This window comes from Cololabis saira, chromosome 2, assembly GCF_033807715.1.
Source record: "Cololabis saira isolate AMF1-May2022 chromosome 2, fColSai1.1, whole genome shotgun sequence".
NCBI lineage: Eukaryota > Metazoa > Chordata > Actinopteri > Beloniformes > Belonidae > Cololabis > Cololabis saira.
Window position 1 is genome coordinate 19282558 of NC_084588.1, and position 18575 is coordinate 19301132.

At 41.2% G+C, this 18575-nt stretch overlaps 1 protein-coding gene across 4 annotated transcripts in view; it reads left to right on the forward strand.

Moving 5' to 3' along the window:
* The window catches only part of coro2ba (coronin, actin binding protein, 2Ba), a 50426-nt gene extending 32583 nt beyond the window's left edge, over positions 1-17843 (forward strand). For 3 of the 4 annotated variants that reach the window (XM_061739583.1, XM_061739601.1, XM_061739612.1), the window contains exons 3-12: positions 9714-9830; positions 10508-10657; positions 10816-10980; positions 11869-11985; positions 12079-12183; positions 14175-14271; positions 14608-14720; positions 15550-15640; positions 16297-16436; positions 17257-17843. In XM_061739583.1, coding sequence (XP_061595567.1) covers positions 9714-9830; positions 10508-10657; positions 10816-10980; positions 11869-11985; positions 12079-12183; positions 14175-14271; positions 14608-14720; positions 15550-15640; positions 16297-16436; positions 17257-17391 — 1230 coding nt within the window. In that variant the 3' untranslated portion in view covers positions 17392-17843. The remainder of the gene's footprint in view (positions 1-9713; positions 9831-10507; positions 10658-10815; positions 10981-11868; positions 11986-12078; positions 12184-14174; positions 14272-14607; positions 14721-15549; positions 15641-16296; positions 16437-17256) is intronic. The other variant, XM_061739591.1, reaches the window with a different exon arrangement.
* The last annotated feature ends 732 nt before the right edge of the window (positions 17844-18575 follow it).

The following is an 18575-nucleotide window of genomic DNA, read 5'->3' on the forward strand; positions in this document are numbered from 1 at the left end:
AATGTGTAACATTTTTACAGTGAAATAAAATGAAGATAACAGTAATTTAAAGCAGAAAATGAACGAAGTTACTAAAGAAAATCTATATTCTTGATTCTTCTTGAGCTCTGTTTTCAACATTTACAAGCAGCACATTTGCTATTCCAAGATGATCTCTTCCTCCTCAGTGAGGTAAACCACCACAACAGTTCTGGGCTCTGCTAATTCTGAGGTACAAGCGTATCTGACGTGTTATGATGACAGCTGGCGAGACAACCATATGTTCGCTGGCACACAAAACACCTGCCGAGTGGGAGAACTACCGCTGGCACCACCTGGCACACAGATCGGCTCAGAAAAAGACACACAAGGTCACAAACACCTCCTCATCCCCTCAGACAAAGGAAGGGAGTGCAGTGGGTGTGAGGCTTTTCACATCGCTGCTCTCTGTGCACCATTACACCTATTACTCCTACTGTATGTGACTTCTGACACCTAAAGAGTCTGACATTCAGAAAAATAACTTTGAGATCCATAATGTATGTTTTTCCCTGAGATTTCATAAATCAAATGAAAGTAGATCATGTTTTGTTGTATGAACAATAATTATAACCAGACTGATATGCTGGATGTTTAACTAATTGTTGTTGTACTAAGTAGATTAAGTGTCCCCTTCATTTTTATGGCACAGTCTATGAATATTGCTTTTGTTTCCTTTTGTTTACTAGCTGAACGCTTAGTTATATGTTATTGTATTCTAGATGTTCTAGATGTACTGTACATATGTTGTTATGACCACCTGGCTCACGGTAGATCACAACAAGTAGGGAGACCACACAGGTAAACCATTCATATATTTATTAAAAATAAGGCCCTAAGGTACAAGGTAACTAAAGATAATAATGTGCAAAGTAACAAGAAACAACTAAGGGAAAAATGGTTGGCCGTTGTTGTCACAGGCAGGGAGGGAGAGAGAGTGGCGGCCCTGGAACCCTCTCCTTAAATACCCTCCCAGGCAATCAGACCCAATCCTGTGCACCTGGATTGGACCTGACCTGAAAGGCAAAAATGAGGAAAGCACCAAGGCACCAGGGAAACAGCGCCTCCCCCACCACACAGGAGGAGGACAGCTATTCCCAATACAGAGATACATAACACCCCCCCCCCCCTTAAAACAGAGGCCCCACACCATGGCCTCTGTAAATAAGGCTTTCAGTACTGCCTACACCAACCAAAAAAACATGACCCACTATTACCATTTACCAGTACTGGTGGTAACTAGTTTGACTATGTACACATAGAACTCATGGTCAATTGGGGGTCGGACTCCACCCTGCTGGTTCACCCCCACACACCTCCACCCACCACTGCCCAGCCACCCGCAACTCCTGGTACCGGGAGAGCATCTTTAAGGAGGAAAGACAAGGTTAGATGGGATATTGTGAAGAGCAACTGAAAGGGGAGGAACCGGCTCACTCCAACCCCTCGGGCGCACGTGACAACGCATCTGCTATTACGTTGTCCACACGACGTATGTGCCGGATGCTCAGGTTGTAAGGCTGTAGAAAAAGCGTCCACCTCATCAGCCGCTGGCTCGGACTCTGCAAAGAGTGAAGGAAGGTTAGGGGATTGTGGTCTGAATACACGACTACTGGATGGACTACCCACATACACATCAAAATGCTGCAGAGCCCACACCAGCGCTAACGCTTCCTTCTCTATCGTCGAGTAGTTTAGCTGGTGGCGGTTAAACTTCCTTGAAAAATAGCTGACTGGCCGATCCACCCCTTCACCATCAGTCTGCAAAAGGACACCCCCAGCCCCAACCTGACTAGCATCTACTTGTAACCTGAATGGCTGATCTAGTTTAGGCGCTGCCAGGACAGGAGCTGTACTCAACAGCATCTTCACCTGTGATGTGAAATTGGACCCCTGGTCGCTCTGTATGACCCTGGGAATACCAAAGATAGATATGAATTGGGTCAAAGCTTTCACAATGCACCGTGTGGTGATGGAGCGTAGCGGATACACCGCTGGGTAACGAGTGGTCTGACACATTACCGTCAACAGGTAGATGCACCCTGACTTAGATGGAGGGAGCGGCCCCACGCAGTCGATGATGAGATGCTGGAATGGCTCGCTCTCTGCGGGAATAGGATAAAGAGGTGCAGGTTTAATGATCTGGTTAGGCTTACCAGTTATCTGGCAGGTATGGCAAGTCTTAATAAACCGTGTAACCTCCTTCCTCAACCCCGGCCAGAAGAAATACCGTAGCAACCTATCACAGGTCTTCCTAACCCCCATATGTCCTGCTACATCACCATGGGCTGTCTCCAAAACCATGTCCCTGAACTTTATAGGAATGACTATCTGGAACACTGGATCACCTACAGAACAGTCATCATAAGGAAGCCACTTACGAACCAGCACTTCATCCAGTACAAAGTACCCATGTGCCAAACTCTCCATCTCTTCTGTGGACTTGACCTCACCGAACAAGGACTTCAGTTCAGGGTCTTCCTGCTGGGCGACGACCAGCTCACTTTTAGACAGGGAAAGAGGCAGATCAGTTAGTTGAACAGTACTCTGTTTAGATGGCTCTCTAACTCCGTCGTCAGGCCCTGCTCCCCCCATGGAGCGAGTCACCGCACAAGCAGTGAAAACTTCTGGAAACTCTTTCTCACTACTGTCCGGACCAGATAAAACTGTCGGCCCAGACGTCACTATGGGAGGTGGTGGTGGAACCCCCTCCCACACCCTCCCTCCAGCCAGATCATTTCCTAGGATGACTGATACACCCTCCACTGGCAGGGATGATCTAAGGGCGACTGCCACTTCCCCCTTTACCAATTCAGAGTCAAGTTCGATCTTGTGGAAGGGAACTGGCCAAGTATGCATCCCCATGTCTCGGATTAACACACTTCTCCCCAGGCTTGACCCCTCAGAAAAATTTAACACTGAGTCAAGAATGAAAGATACTGACCCCCCCGTGTCACGCAGTATCTTCACAGGTACTTTCTGTGAATTACCCGCCAATGAAACAAAACCTGTTGTGATAAAGTGACTGTAATCAGGAGGTACCTTATTTGGATGTAGGAAGTCAGGGCCCTGTGAGACGCTTGGACGGTTGCTGCTCACAGAAGGATTTGGTAGAGCAGTCGCCATCATAGACGGTTTTACCTTATACGCCTCTTCATCCGGGCCCACAGCCCCCTGTCCCCCACTGACATATACTTACATGGCTTGAGGTCGAACAGTAGATAACCCCTTACCACTATATCTTTTACCTTTAAGCACAGGGCAATCTTTCTTCCAATGCCCCTTTCCCAAACAATAGTTGCATGCAGAATCTGAACCCACCTTAGTTGGACTAGCATGTTCATGCTTTGTACGATGAGCTGAGAATCCAGAACTCCCACTGGGGAACCTAGCACGGTAAGGAGGCTGGAGGCCACCGCTCTGCTCAGTTCTGTAGCCATAGCCTCCTCCACCATGGCCACGGAAATCACTAGCTTGACCTTTATAAGTCAACACAAACTCATCTGCCCACTTAGCGGCCTCAAGGGCTGTTTTAGGTTTACGCTCATTCAGATGATTTACAATACATTCAGGAGTGATATTCTTAAACTGTTCTAGCAGCAAAACCTCACACAGGTCATCCAGAGTCTTAACTCCTGCTGCCTCACGCCAACGTTTAAAGTGACTTACCAGCTCCCTTGTTACCTCCACATAAGTCTGCTTCTCAACTTTCCTCCAGTTCCTGAACCGCAACCGGTATGCTTCAGCACACAGTTCATAAGACAAAAATATAGCAGCCTTTACTTTATCATACGACTTCCTATCTGCAGGGTCAAGTGCTAAATAGGCCTCTTGAGCTTTAAGTGGCAGTACACTCTGAATCAGTGCTGTGCGATCGGCATCGGACCAATTTCTCTCATCGGCCAGACTTTCAAATAATGAAAAGAATACATCAGGATCTCTTTCATTAAACTTTGGTAAGAGTCGAACCATGTCTCCTAAATTGTCCCTACGCCTACCGTCAGACCCGTCACCCGCAGCGGGTCCCGGCTGGCGCACTCTCTCCAGCTCCAGATGTGCCTGGCGCTCTCTCACCTGAAGCTCCTGTAGCCGTATCTGCATCGCTAACAGCTCCTTTTGCTCTGCGAATGATAAGCCTGTACTCATACTGATTCCCCCCACCGCACCTCCAAGAGGCACCATGGGCGGAGACTTTTCATGGCCTTCCAATATGCCCTGGGTCACCAACTCTCTCTGTATGGCCGCCACCACTTCCGGCTTCTTCGACCGACCTGGCACAACATCAACACTCAGTTTATAATGCTCAATAATTCGCCACAACTCCTCAACCTTTAACTGCTGTAACAACTTAATTGATGGGGCTCCCAAAAATTCCCTCACATGATCCATTTCACCACAACTCTTATGACTACAAACGCCCAACCAGTAACTGATAACCAGTAATCAATAGGCAACCAAGGCCACAATGTCAAACCAAATTCAAACCAAATTCAAACCATTTACCAGGCCATCACTATCATAAGTATAGACAAAAGACCCTGTTATCAACTATAATACCCCAACATAGGACGGCGAGTAGCTTTACTTAGCGAGAGAATGAAGCGAAAGAGCTGCCCCGCGTCTAACTCAAAAAAAAAATCCCTGACTAACCACAACCTAGTCTTCAGTGCGCTCATAGCAGCTTAACTACCAACAGTACCCTAATGGCACTGCTGAATAGCGCCCCGGCTTACAGCACACCAAAAACAACAAACTAAAACAACAAACAAAAAAAACAAACAAGCGTTAAGCGCTTCTCCTCCTACCACGGGGGTTCACGTAGCTCATGGTATCTAAACCACACGCTTCAGACAAAAGCTGGGCGACAACAGTAACCCCGTCTACTCACCATCCAGCTGAGGATCATAACCGATAACCAGGTCACCACTCAAAGGAGGAAAGTGGCCACAGTCCTCCCCTGCTGCAAGCCAAGCAAATCAAAGTTTATTAAGGCAAACCAAACCACTTATTGAGCAATCAAACAAACAAACAAACCAAACACTGTGAGTCTCCTACGCAAGTACTACCGAACTATCCAGGCATTAGTAAGGTACTGACAACCTTACCAATTTTCCCGGACGAGCCCCCATTTGTTATGACCACCTGGCTCACGGTAGATCACAACAAGTAGGGAGACCACACAGGTAAACCATTCATATATTTATTAAAAATAAGGCCCTAAGGTACAAGGTAACTAAAGATAATAATGTGCAAAGTAACAAGAAACAACTAAGGGAAAAATGGTTGGCCGTTGTTGTCACAGGCAGGGAGGGAGAGAGAGTGGCGGCCCTGGAACCCTCTCCTTAAATACCCTCCCAGGCAATCAGACCCAATCCTGTGCACCTGGATTGGACCTGACCTGAAAGGCAAAAATGAGGAAAGCACCAAGGCACCAGGGAAACAGCGCCTCCCCCACCACACAGGAGGAGGACAGCTATTCCCAATACAGAGATACATAACAATGTCTATAAGGTTTATGCAGTATTTAGATAAAACTAATATCTAAGCAGACTTTATATAAAGAGGAACTTCCAAGTTTGAAATAGAGAGGAATCATATCCCTGAACAAGCATAATATTTGTTAAAGTACATCGTACAGCCCTTAGGGCCGTACAATGTACTTGAATATAAATTAGCAGAAGTTATATTGAGAGGCTAGATAGTGAAAAAGCTGATAGGACGCTGGAGATGGATTGCTAGGCTGGAGGAAATGAGCAAGATCAAAGAGAAGATTACTGGATGTGGTGGAAGAGGATGTGTGGTTGGTTGTTGTGGCAGAGGAAGATGAAAACAGAGGATTCACTCTGGAGATCCCTTGAAAGGAAAAGCTGAAAGAAGAAGACTATTGTACAACCCAGCTGTGCATTCACCAAAACAGATACAGTATGTGATTTAGCATTGTCTTGCTGAAAGATGCAAAGCCTTCCCTGAAGAAGGCAGTGTCCAGATGGCGGCATATTTTGCTTTAAAACCTGTGTATGCCCTTTAGCACTGATTCCTTTCCAGATGTTTAAGCTGTTCATTTCACTGGTGCTACTGTCCCTCCATACCATCTGAGATGAAAGCTTTTTCACTGAGCGCTGAGAACAAGCTGGATGGTGTTGCTCCTCTTTAGTACAGAGCAGTGTCTCCCAACCTGGGTCCACCAGAGATCTTTGGGGGGGCGCGGAACTTTGTCTGATTTGAGGATATGCAGTTGTAAAAATTATATTTACACATGTTAGATAAATAAAAAATCGTGATAACACACCTAATGGAATACAGTAATCCAAGTCTGTATAAACCCACTTAGAAATATATTTTTGTCATTTTAAAATACTTAGTTATTTATCAGGATAAAAACTTAAAAACGTATTATTATATCATTATCCAACATTTAATCATACTACTACTCCGACAGGTTGTTAAAGGAAAAATGTAAAAAAAATGTTGCTCTCATATTAAAAGAGACATTTTTCAAAAATATTTTTATGTCCTTGCAATTATTTTTTGTGCGTATTTTATACATTGGTGACACAAAAGGAAGGTGAGAAAAACAAAGTACAGGGTAAACCAAAGAGAAATGTATCAAAAAAACATAATTAATGTTCATTTTTTACATTAAAGGTTTGTAACGAATATCTTTACTCTTTTGGTGCTAGTACGTACGGGTCGGGGGGCCCGGCTGGTCTTAGACACAAGTAGGCGGGAACAAGGAAAAAAGGTTGGGGACCACTGGTATAGAGGACACAGTCTCCATGGTGTCCAAAGATCATTTCATATTTTAATCCATCTTGAGCACAAGATGGTTTCCACCTTGACTCAGTCCATTTTAAATTAGCTTTGGCCCAGAGAAGATAGTGGCAGTTCTGGATCATGTTTACATTTGGCTTCTTCTGGGCACGACTGACATTCAATCTTCCTTTGTAAATGGGACGGTGATTTCCAGGAGCGTTCCTGAGCCCATCGATTTTCATCGCAGAATTATGCATGTTTTTGGTGCAGTACTGTTCGAGAGCCCAAAGATCACCGTCATCAGATTTGATTTTTGGCCTTCTACCCAGTACACAGAGATTTCTCCAGATGCTCTTTTTATGATGTTATATACCAGAGATGATGAGACAGTCAAAGCCTTCACAAGTGTGTACGGAGAATCCTTATTCTGAGATTGTTTCACTACATGTAGACACATTGGTAGACAGATTGGTAAACCTCTGCCACCTTTTACTCCTGAGATACTTTGCCTCTTTCAGATGCTCATCTGATACCCAGTCATGTCACTGATGTGTTGACAATTTGTTCCTAGATGTTGTATGCACACTCTTTTGTGATGAAAATATAGGTTTGCCAAATGATTTACTAATCATTAGCTCCTGTTATCTAAATGCTACACAGCATCCCATCTGTACTGCTATTGGGGTTATTAAAAAAAGAGAAAAAGGCCCCTCTATAATAAACCATATAGCTCCACCTGCAGTAAATAATTCACTTGACAGTCTGAGCAATGCAGGAGGAGTAAACATGTCGATTCTGCAAAAATACCTGCAACAATCTCTGAAACATTAACTTGAGATAAACCACAGCAGCAGACAATTCAGATAGTACCTGTTCAACCTCAGAAGTAGGACTCGGCATGGTCCTTTTTAGGAGAGGTCATGTGGGAGAATATTCCTCATGAACATCTACAGCCTCTCCTGCTAAGAATTATAGTCATTTTAGTGAGAATGCAGCAACATGGATGTGTAACAGGATCACCAGTCATGTCTTTGATGAAGAAACTGATCATTACAGCGGTACAAAAAAGACAATATTACACTTCCTCCTGTGTTGTATCTCAGACGTTATGCTATATTATAGCCAGAGGAGCCACATAATATTTGTAGAGCATTCAGACACTAAATAGCTGCTGCTAGAGACTGTGGGAAACCGTAACTGGAGAGCAGCTGCGGGGATTCACATTAATAAAGATTTTGGGGCTATTCTGGATCAATAATAGTTGGAAGCAATCACATTGTCGGGCCTCTGCTGTATTGAAAATGTTGTTAACTGTCCAGTAAATCTGCGTGTCGCTTAGAGGATCAGTGCTCGTGTGTGCTTCAGGAAATGAGCTGCACAAAGACCATGAGGCTGAACATTGTCCCCGTGTCATTTTCCTGTCAGATAAATAGCTGCTGGTGGATAGTTAACACTGATTAGTTTATACAGTTCCATAACTTTGTTTTATTAATTACATGCCCCTGGATAAATTTGATTCCCTCAGAGAACTTCTTGAACCTTCTGAACTCTGTGGTTCCCAGCATTCATTATTCATCTGTAGGTAATTAGTTTCACCTTAATAAGGAGTCCCTTAGATCCCATGCTGTTATTTGTTTTGGTCTTTGGGGTGTTTTTTTTAGGCCGTGGTTAAACCTGCCAGTCAGTGTAATGTTTAAAAATATGCATTCATGCGTCAACAGAACTTGTCGTAGCCTGTCTTGACATTTTTGACATTTATGTCTAAAACAAAAGGGCGGGGTTAGTACTTTGGCTGAAACATGTTTGTGTGCATCGTATGAGCGAATCTGAGCGCCCATGTGAGATGTGATCCAAATTTTATTGACTTCACAAGGTTCATTTAATCTCGCTGTGGTACGTTATGGGCCGGCATTATTTCTAAAATGACATAGTGTTAACGAGTTTTTTGGACAAATGTATTGAAAAGTCACTTTGCTTCTTCCTTTTTCTTGTCATGTTGCACTTCAGAAGTGGAAATGTGATGCCATGCTTGGACAGAGATATTCTTGATATTTTGTCTTTCTTTTTCTCACTTGAACTTGACAGCAATACCCTGACACTATTTGGCCAAGAGTTATTTTGAAGCGATTTGATGCTGTATTTTATTTTGGGTATAAAGACCTCTATGTAGAAGTCACATATTTACCCTCTGTGGGTTTTTTTTTTTTTTACATTTAGTCATATCTTATTTGAAACATATTCATGCCTCATGTGTTCTCTTTAGTGGTTAATATTCATCTTCTTTTATAAGCAGCGTGAGATCAAAAGCTGAGTGAGATTGCGCAGCTTCAGCCTTCAGGGTTCAGTGAGCATCGTGCATTCATGCACATGTGCTGGATTTAGAGGTATAACCCAACGCAGATAAACAAATCTCAGAGGAAATAAAACATTTTTTTAAAAAGAGGTCAGTGGACTGAAGTGACATCAAACCGTTATGACATCATGTTGACAGCAAAGTGCAGCCGCCACCAGCTGCTATGAGCCAGTGCCCCTCTGTGGATTCACCAGGATATTGCAGTAACAGCGATATGCCTCAGACGTCCCTGCACAATAACTATGACTGCTCTGGGTTTAGTCATCTTAATGCTGTTTTTATTATTTCATAATAACCTAATAATCATGTTCACATCAATGACAGGAAAGAACAGTCAGTATTGTCGTTCCATTGTCCGTCATGAATACCGTCCTTTTGAAGCTCTATTTCTATTCATTTCTATTAGTTTCTGTTGTTTTCTGCATCGTTTTGTTTCATTTCTTTCTTTTTCTCTCTGTTGTATCCCTACTGATATTATTCCATATTACCAGTGTGAATCAGAACAGTACACGTTGATATATTTTAATTTCTGTCATCACGATGTTGTGTTCTGAACCTGCGTGACTCTTTTTTTTTTTTTTTTTTTCAGGCTGGCCGTCTTGACAGTCATCAGCCGAAGGTTTGTGGTCACCAAGGCAACGTGCTGGACATCAAGTGGAATCCCTTCTTTGACAACATCATAGCATCTTGCTCTGAAGACACCTCGGTTAGTGACCCACAAACAAGCTGTGATTTATGACTTTATGACTGTAAAGAAGCACCTTGTATCTGTAACACAGACTTAAGATCGCAAGATTGACGGCCATTTGTCTTGAAGGAGAATACGTCACCAGTTAATTATGGTCAGAGGGTCACTGATGCCCTCATGTGATTTGATTTTTAATAGCAAGACCGCCTGTCCCTTTTTTTGTTCTGAGGCAGCGTTTGTCAGATAGCAAATGACCGAAATTAAATGATTTGAGCAATAATAATTCTACAGTGTACTGAAAAAATTCACTGCTTTTCCTTACTGTCATTGCATTACTTATACAAGGTCCTCCGCTGGCCTTTATATTCTGTATGAACACGTTGCATTACTCCACTAAGCTCTGCAAACCCATTTCAGCTCTCTGGTCTATATACTACTTTCACTTGTTGGAGGATAATCTCATCTGGTCCAAATTCAGAGCCTCTAGCCATCGATGTAATCTGGTCTAATCCTAATGTAATGGGCAACATTGATAGCTTGTGCTATTTTTGGTCAGACAGATTTCCACTTGTATCAAACTGATTTTGGCTTGAAGTCAATGTGAAAAGCTTTTGGAAAAGCATTCTGGGACCCCAGAAAAATGATGATAGCCACAGTATAGAACTATAAAATGACTGTGAATGTGAATGTGGCAGGTCCGAGTATGGGAGATCCCAGAAGGCGGTCTGAGGCGCAGCATGACAGAGGCCGTGCTGGAGCTTTATGGTCACAGCAGGCGGGTGGGACTCATCGAGTGGCATCCCACCAGCAGCGGCATCCTCTTCAGTGCAGGCTACGACTATAAGGTACGACAGCCTGCCTAGAGTCACCAATAACTGCATGAAATCCATCTTTATGGGGCCTTAAATTGTCTTGCCTTAATCACAAACATAATCAAACCTCTAATTAAATAACTGCCACAGTGTAAAAGCTCCACTTAAAACGATTTTCCCTGATGTGACAGATCCTGATCTGGAACCTGGAGATCGGAGAGCCAGTAAAGATGATCGACTGCCACACTGACGTCATCCTCGGCATGTCGTTTAACACAGATGGCAGCCTGCTGGCCACCAGCTGCAAAGACAAGAAGCTGAGGGTCATTGAGCCGCGCTCTGGGAGAGTCCTCCAGGTAAGGAATATTGTTATGGGACCGCACAAATAACAGGAGCAACTATGTCCCCAATACTCTGTATGTCTGCTACTCATTTACGGGATTAAATCTCAGAAATCATACACTGTTTGTATTTTGGGCTATTTCTCATTCATAACGCAAGCTATATTGATAAAGTTGAAGCGATCTGGATACAACTGTTTACTGTTTCAACAACCATCTTCACTGGGCAAAACGGAGCAAGGAGGAGCTCAGAAACACTCATGTGCTTGTGGCTGAATGAGAACAATTTCCTGCAGCCAAGCGCCACCATTTTATGAGAAGCCATCTCAGAGGAACGCCGGCTTGTAAGAGCCAATTAATGATGGCTATCTTTGACTGAAGCAATCACATGGTAATCATGCAACTGTTAGGATGTCCAATTACAATTTGACTTTGACACTCAAAGGTAGAACGAGATATATTGAGACAATTCCGTTTTTGAAGACAATATTTTGATTGTGTTGATTTTAGTAATGCTGAATAGTAGCTTCCTCATTTGAACAAGAAGAAACTCCTGGTCTTAACCTCTAAATATTTGACCTGGTTTTACTTCCACATTCAGTGCAGGCCACGACTAGTCTTTAAGTTAAAACAACATTGGTTGCCTGTCGTAACTGCGTTATAGGAAAAAGTATGAAAATAGACATTTTGCATTAAAACGTTTGAGAAGATGGAAAGCATTAGTTTCTGCACTATGTCTTTACAAATACATTATTATATTCACACTGTATACATTCTATTGGATTTTATGTTCAGGTCCTCTCATTTAAGCATCTCATTAAAATGTTGGATAGGAACTGTGTCCATGTAGGAGCAATATCTAGACCTAAAGCCTTATTCTAACATTGTGTGCTGCTTATCCAGCAGGGCAGTTGCAAGAACCACCGTGTAAACCGAGTTGTTTTCCTGGGCAACATGAAGCGACTGCTCACAACAGGGGTTTCTCGCTGGAACACCCGGCAGATCGCTCTCTGGGATCAGGTCAGACAACACGTCCATATGGCCTACATGTATAACGTAACGGTGGGCGGAGCAAGTCTGTGTTTAATTCCCTGTATGTGTTGCTTTTCCTAGGAGGATTTGTCCATGCCAATTGTGGAAGAAGACATAGACGGCCTATCGGGACTGTTGTTTCCTTTCTATGATGCTGACACACACATGCTGTACCTGGCGGGCAAGGTCAGAACTGCTGCTGGATTTAATGTCCATTACCAGCTATTTGCAGCTGGGTTGGGTTTTTTTTTTTTTACATGTTTTCCTCAGTGTTAAAATAAAACATTTTATTCTTGATTAAAAAAACAACTTTGAATTGTATAAAGATGCATGTTTCCACAAGGAGAGTGACAGAGAAAAGATGCAAACATTTTTGCCAGTTTTCTGTTATGAAGAAAAATTAACTATTGCTTTAATGTTAATTTTGTTATGAAATGCAAAAAAAAAAAAAAACCTAGTCAGGCTTGAGTGAGTGAACAATACAGTTAACTCGTTGTCTCTTTGAAGTTACGCACACATAAATGTCTTCTCAGACACAAGTAATGAAAATTAGTTTTAGGACCAGAATAAAACTATCTTTCATCAGTGAATGAACTGATGAGAACTCACACACAAGAATCCAGGGAGACAGAAGTAACAACAAAGTCCTTTAAATAACAAAAAAGAAAAAATGAATCACTATCCAGAAAAGAGGAACCGAGAGGTTTGAAAAATAAGTGAGGGTGCAGGAGAGCACATTGCATTGCGACAAAGAATATGCAGCAATCAGCATTGCGTTCTCTGTGTCTTCTCCACACTTTGACCCAACAATCCAACTGCCGTAGGCAGAATCTGGACTCATCGCTGAACATAATGTTCATCCACATGTTCAGGTTCCAGTCCACGTGTTGCCAACACCAGCACAAACAGGCCTGACGGTGAAGGGGAGTCATGGCAGCCCTCTTGGCAGCTCTGTGAGACCGGAGACTGGCTGTGTGCAGTCTGTTCCACATTGTCTGGGCAGAGAGCCGTCGGCCATACCGACCTGCAAACGTTGACAGCAAATCTGTAGAAGGCAGCTCACTGCTGACGGGGTGAGGAAACAATCTTCTTGGGGCGTCGTCCTTCTGGGACGCCCACTTCGCGGCCTGTCTCTGACATCCCCCATCATATGGAACTTGGCCTTCAGTTTGGAGAAAGCACTAGGGCTCACTCTAGACAATGAGCATGTGAGTTGCGCCCATAAAAACATGCCTAATCTTCTCTGCCAACGCAACTTGGTTTTGCGGCACACTAAAACTAATACAAAGGAACAATGGAAGGATATAGATTTGTTGGTACCCTTCAATTACAGAAAGCAATCATACAATCACTGTCACTGAAATTACTTGAAAATGACAAAATAATGATACATATCAGAATATCAATCAAACAAACTTTATTTGTATAGCACTTTTCATACAATACATACATACATACTGTGTACCGCAAAGTGCTTTACATAACTAAAAGGCACAATAAAAATTAAATAAAAAACACTACAACACATTATTACATTGGCACACAAATGGAACAAGTCTTTTGAGGAAAACACTGAAGAAAGACAATTAAAAAACATTACTGGTAATACAAAGCCTGGGGTAAATAATTGAATAAATAGAACATTTAAAAAAAATAAGATATCACAGTATTAAGTAGATCAATGTATATTTTATATTTTATATATATATATATATATATATATATATATATATATATAAATATACATATATATATATATATATATATATATATATATATATATATATATATATATATATATATATATACATACATATATAGGGGAGGGGTAAAAAGACTGAAAAGTCAGAAATAAGAAATATATAAAAAATACAAAAAGATACGTATAAAATATGTATAAAGTATATATATAAAAATATATATATATAAAAAAAAAATATATATATATATATATATATATATATATATATATATATATATATATATATATATATATATATATATATATATATATATATATATATATATATATATATATATATATATATATATATATCCAATGATTTTGAAGTTGTTGTTATATTTTGTAAAGAGGTTAAATCTAAGAAGCACAGTTCAGTCTGAAAGCCGGCTCCAAGAGTCAGAGATATAATAGCTTCATTCTGGTGCTTTTACAGGGGGATGGCAACATCCGTTACTTTGAAATTACCGCAGAGAAGCCATACATGCAGTACCTAATGGAGTTCCGCTCCCCAGCACCACAGAAAGGACTCGGTGAGTTAATCTTTCCTGCCAGGGCTGAAAGACAAATCCACTTCATTTAGTGCTCTTGTATCTCTGTGAAAATGGGCTTAGCCTCAGTGCTTGCTTTAAAATTGAGTTGTATATCTGGAAGGATCGACTTCATTAAAACAAATAAGAACAAGAGCATTAAAAAAAAAAAGAATCCCCCATTATAATAAGCTCTGCTAACATTGTAGAAATGCATCTTGCCAGAATATGATAAGTTGTATTCATTTAGTGACATTCACATTTACTGTGGATTCAGGAAATTGATTTTTATGTTGTCAAAATAATTTCGCCCCCATATGCTTCTGTTCTCACCTGCAGGTGTGATGCCAAAGCACGGGCTGGATGTGGGAGCCTGTGAGGTGTTCCGCTTTTACAAACTAGTCACCCTGAAGGGTTTTATCGAGCCCATCTCCATGATTGTGCCGAGAAGAGTAAGTAGTGCTTCCTCTGCAGCCTCTGGTAAAAGTGTTGAATTCAACACTGTTGGAGGATATTCAATAATTCACTTTATTCTATAGAGAGAAAAAAATGTAATACTCAAAAAATGTATTATCAGTGGCATTGAATTATAAGTTTCATTTCCAAAAACAAAAAAACCTGCTTGTGTCTAAACAACTAATTAAATCTGCAGTTAAAACAGAGTGCTTGTAGACCTTTGTATTGTAGAGTTGTATTGTGTTTTCATACAAGTTGTGCAGAAGTTAAAGGCAGGGTAAGCAATTCTAACCCAGGACACTTTTTGTAAAATCAGTGAAAATCCCCTCACCATCTAAAAGGTGGTCATTTTTGAAGTACACTCAAGAAAATCAATCTTTGTAACAAACTTCTATGGGAAGGGGCGCGAGGAGGTAGCTTTTGGTGTTTTTTGTTCATATTTTCTTTCAAATATTAACAGATGTGACATCATCCAGAAATCACTTACCCTGCCTTTAAGTGTCTGGCTTTTATGAACGTCTCCTGACAACATCTTGAAACAAAGAGTTCTCGTATGTAATGAAAAATTTGTTCATAAGAACCCAGAGGAAAAAAAAGCAAGGGTAAGTTTTGAAATGCAGCAAAGTGATGACTAAGAGACTGGTATTATTGCGCTATCCTTTCAGATGTGGGCACTTCAGTTTTAAGATGGTGGGCTTCTCTATGTTGACTACTTACATGCCTCTCTATCCATACTTTCATACTGTATTATGAGCCATAATATGCCAAAGTAAGAATTGGTTTCAAAAGTAAACGTAGTGGAACCATGTGCATATGTGTTTACAGTCCGACACGTACCAGGAGGACCTATACCCGATGACAGCCGGAACTGAGCCTGCCCTGTCTGCCAGCGAGTGGCTGAGTGGGATCGATAGAGGTAAAAACCCACCAAACACCCAATCACCTGCTTTGTAGTGCAGCATCTATATGAACCTATTCTTGTCATTTTTACATGAGGATTGCTCATTAAAGAAATGCACAATGGTAAACTCGAGTGTGGCATTAAAAATAAAACCAACTTCAGTTTTAGTTTTTTGTGCGTTAGACTGGACTTGTTGCTGGCAACATGGTAAACAGCCCCACAGATATTTGCTTTGAGTTTCCCAACTTGAACTTAGCTCTGATTTGTATTTTATGAAGCAACATGGTAGAATTACATCAGCCAAGTGGACATTAACCCAGGAAGGGACAGTGTTTTGGAGGTCTGTCTGTTACTTTCATCACCACCATTCGTTATGGTCTTTCAACATCAGTACACCTCGTAATTAAGGCCTAGCGAGAACATTCACTGCTTATTTGACTTTAGAAATCTACCGAAGCATTAAATCAGTATTCGGAGCAGTTTGTAAAAGACAAAAGAACTTACCGATATGCATGTTCACGCATTTGAAAGCTGTTGCAAGAACCCTGTGAAGTGCCACAGATAATAATAGACAGCCTGCGTTGATCTGTGCTGGATTTAAACGTTCTTTTTTTCTCCTGTTAGTTTCCTCATGCCCAGTCGAAAATGACTTTGCTCAATTGTCCAAACAGACCCGGTCTTGATGTCCTTAAAGGATGGTTACCAACGGCCAAACCAACTAGTGTTCAAGGCTCCAGTGAAGGAAAAGAAGAGTGTGGTCGTCAACGGGATTGACCTGCTGGAGAACGTACCGCCCAGGACAGAAAACGAGGTATGAGAGTCACTCTGCACCGACACATCCATGAGCCACATCATTAAAAGTACCATCATTTAAAAAACAAATGTTTGAAAGCACATACCTGGGACTTTTACCACCTCAAATATGTAGCAGGAACAAAAAATTACCATTTGGGGCCATAAATCTAAAAATGTGTCATTTAGCGAGTCACTCAGATTTATGGGTTCCTGTGACATCACAGACCCAGATCAGAATATAATCATCCAGTTTCTTCGTCTTAAGTTTCAGTCAGTACTGTGTTGTACTCTGGTTTTTTAGTTTAGTTTAGTTTATTTTAGTTTATTTTCAGTCATGACACAAAAAAAATAAATAAAAAACCAAGAATAAAACTGACAACAAGAAAACGTTCAATTGTTCAAAGAAAACATAATAAAAAAGTTTCCAGTATACAAATAAACAAATAACATCTAGACCGAAAAAGGGGTAGGCTGAAGCAAAGCTTATTATTTGCCTACCCTCAAAAATATTAATCAAATTAATAAAATAAAAGCAAAAAGTAAGAGAAAGACGGCCCGTAAAACTCTGGTTTTTTAAAAGTTATCTCAGTATTTATTCATATAGTTTCACGTATAGTTCATAGTTTGTTTGAAAAGTTTGGTAACTCAGTTTTTTAAGACTTTTAAGCAGTTTAAGTAGTCTAAAAAAATGAATCTAAGCAATCAATATTGTTTTGTTGTGTTATAATCGAAGTATTGCAACTTTAGCTGGTTTGCTTTGTTTTTTTCTCTGTAACTATGTACATGTCATCTAGACTGAAACACTTCTTCATTGTGCTTTCACCTTCTTTCCGTAGCTCTTGCGGATGTTTTTCCGGCAGCAGGATGAGCTGCGGCGGCTCAAAGAGGAGCTGGCCACCAAGGATGTGCGAATACGCCAGTTAGAGCTGGAGCTTAACAACCTGAAGAACGTTAGCCCTAACAACGTCTGACCTCTTAGCCTCTGGACTGGCAAAGCAGCTTCCTTTGCCTCCAAATCTGACCTCCGACAAGCTTCTGAGCCCTCCCACCTCACTTTTTTGATATGTCCCATTGTATCATGACTTCATTCCTGCTGCCCCACCTCGTGTACACTATATACCTGTTGAATAATGTCTTATCTAATCCAATTACTAGAATGTTGTTGTAGTGGTAGATATATTACTAAGACAAGGGATTTCAGGGATGTCCAATTTATTATTAGGTCAACGATAGAGAAATTTTAGATCTAGTCAAATTTTGGTATTTGGTTTTTTAAACTGAATATTTCTGATCGAGCACATTCTCAATTGTTACGATCACTGACACCATCTTTTTCAACCACAGCACCGAGGCATTTCTCTCAGTACGCCTGCCTGCTGTCCATTTGCAAATGTCTTGATTGGCATGCAAAACATCTCCAGAATTTTCCCAACAGAAACCGCCCACAGATTTTAATTTTGTGTCATGGATGATGAAAAGACTATCACTGGTTCCCCTTTTGTTCTTCCCAAAGGCCTTACACTGCGCTGCAGACCCAGTTTGCAGCGAGCTGCAGCATCACCCCGAACTAGTGGGCGTGAAGTAGTTATGCACCTGAGAGACAAGAGGACTTTTGCAGATGTGGACCCTGCGTTTTTTTACAGGCTGTTTATCGTATAAATGCTTTTCTCATGTGCGAACCTTGACTTGATAACGCACATGACACATAGCTCCCGTAAAGAAATCTTTTTCCCGAGGAGAATGGCTAGTTAAAGCTCTTCAAGCTTTTTTGTTTGTTTGTTTCTGTTTTTTCACTCTGTATTGAAAGTACAGTAGGGGGAAAGTGGGAAAAGCAGCAAATGAGACATGGAATCGCAGGTGGTGGACTTATACAAATACTCAGATATAGTCCGGAGAGAAGTGTGCTGGCTAATTTTAGGGCTATTTTAGAGGATGGGAGGGGGGTGATGTACATTTGCCTCTATTTATTTGCCACATCTTACCTTTTTTAGCTAACAACTTGTATATTTGTTTATTTCTTTGTTTTTGTATTATGTGGCTGCGCAAATAATGATTGTGATGCTTGATGGATTATACTGAATGTTTCTGGTTGAAATAGTGCAACAGCACTTTTAATGGTATTATTACTTGATTCCCACAGCATAACTTCTGACAT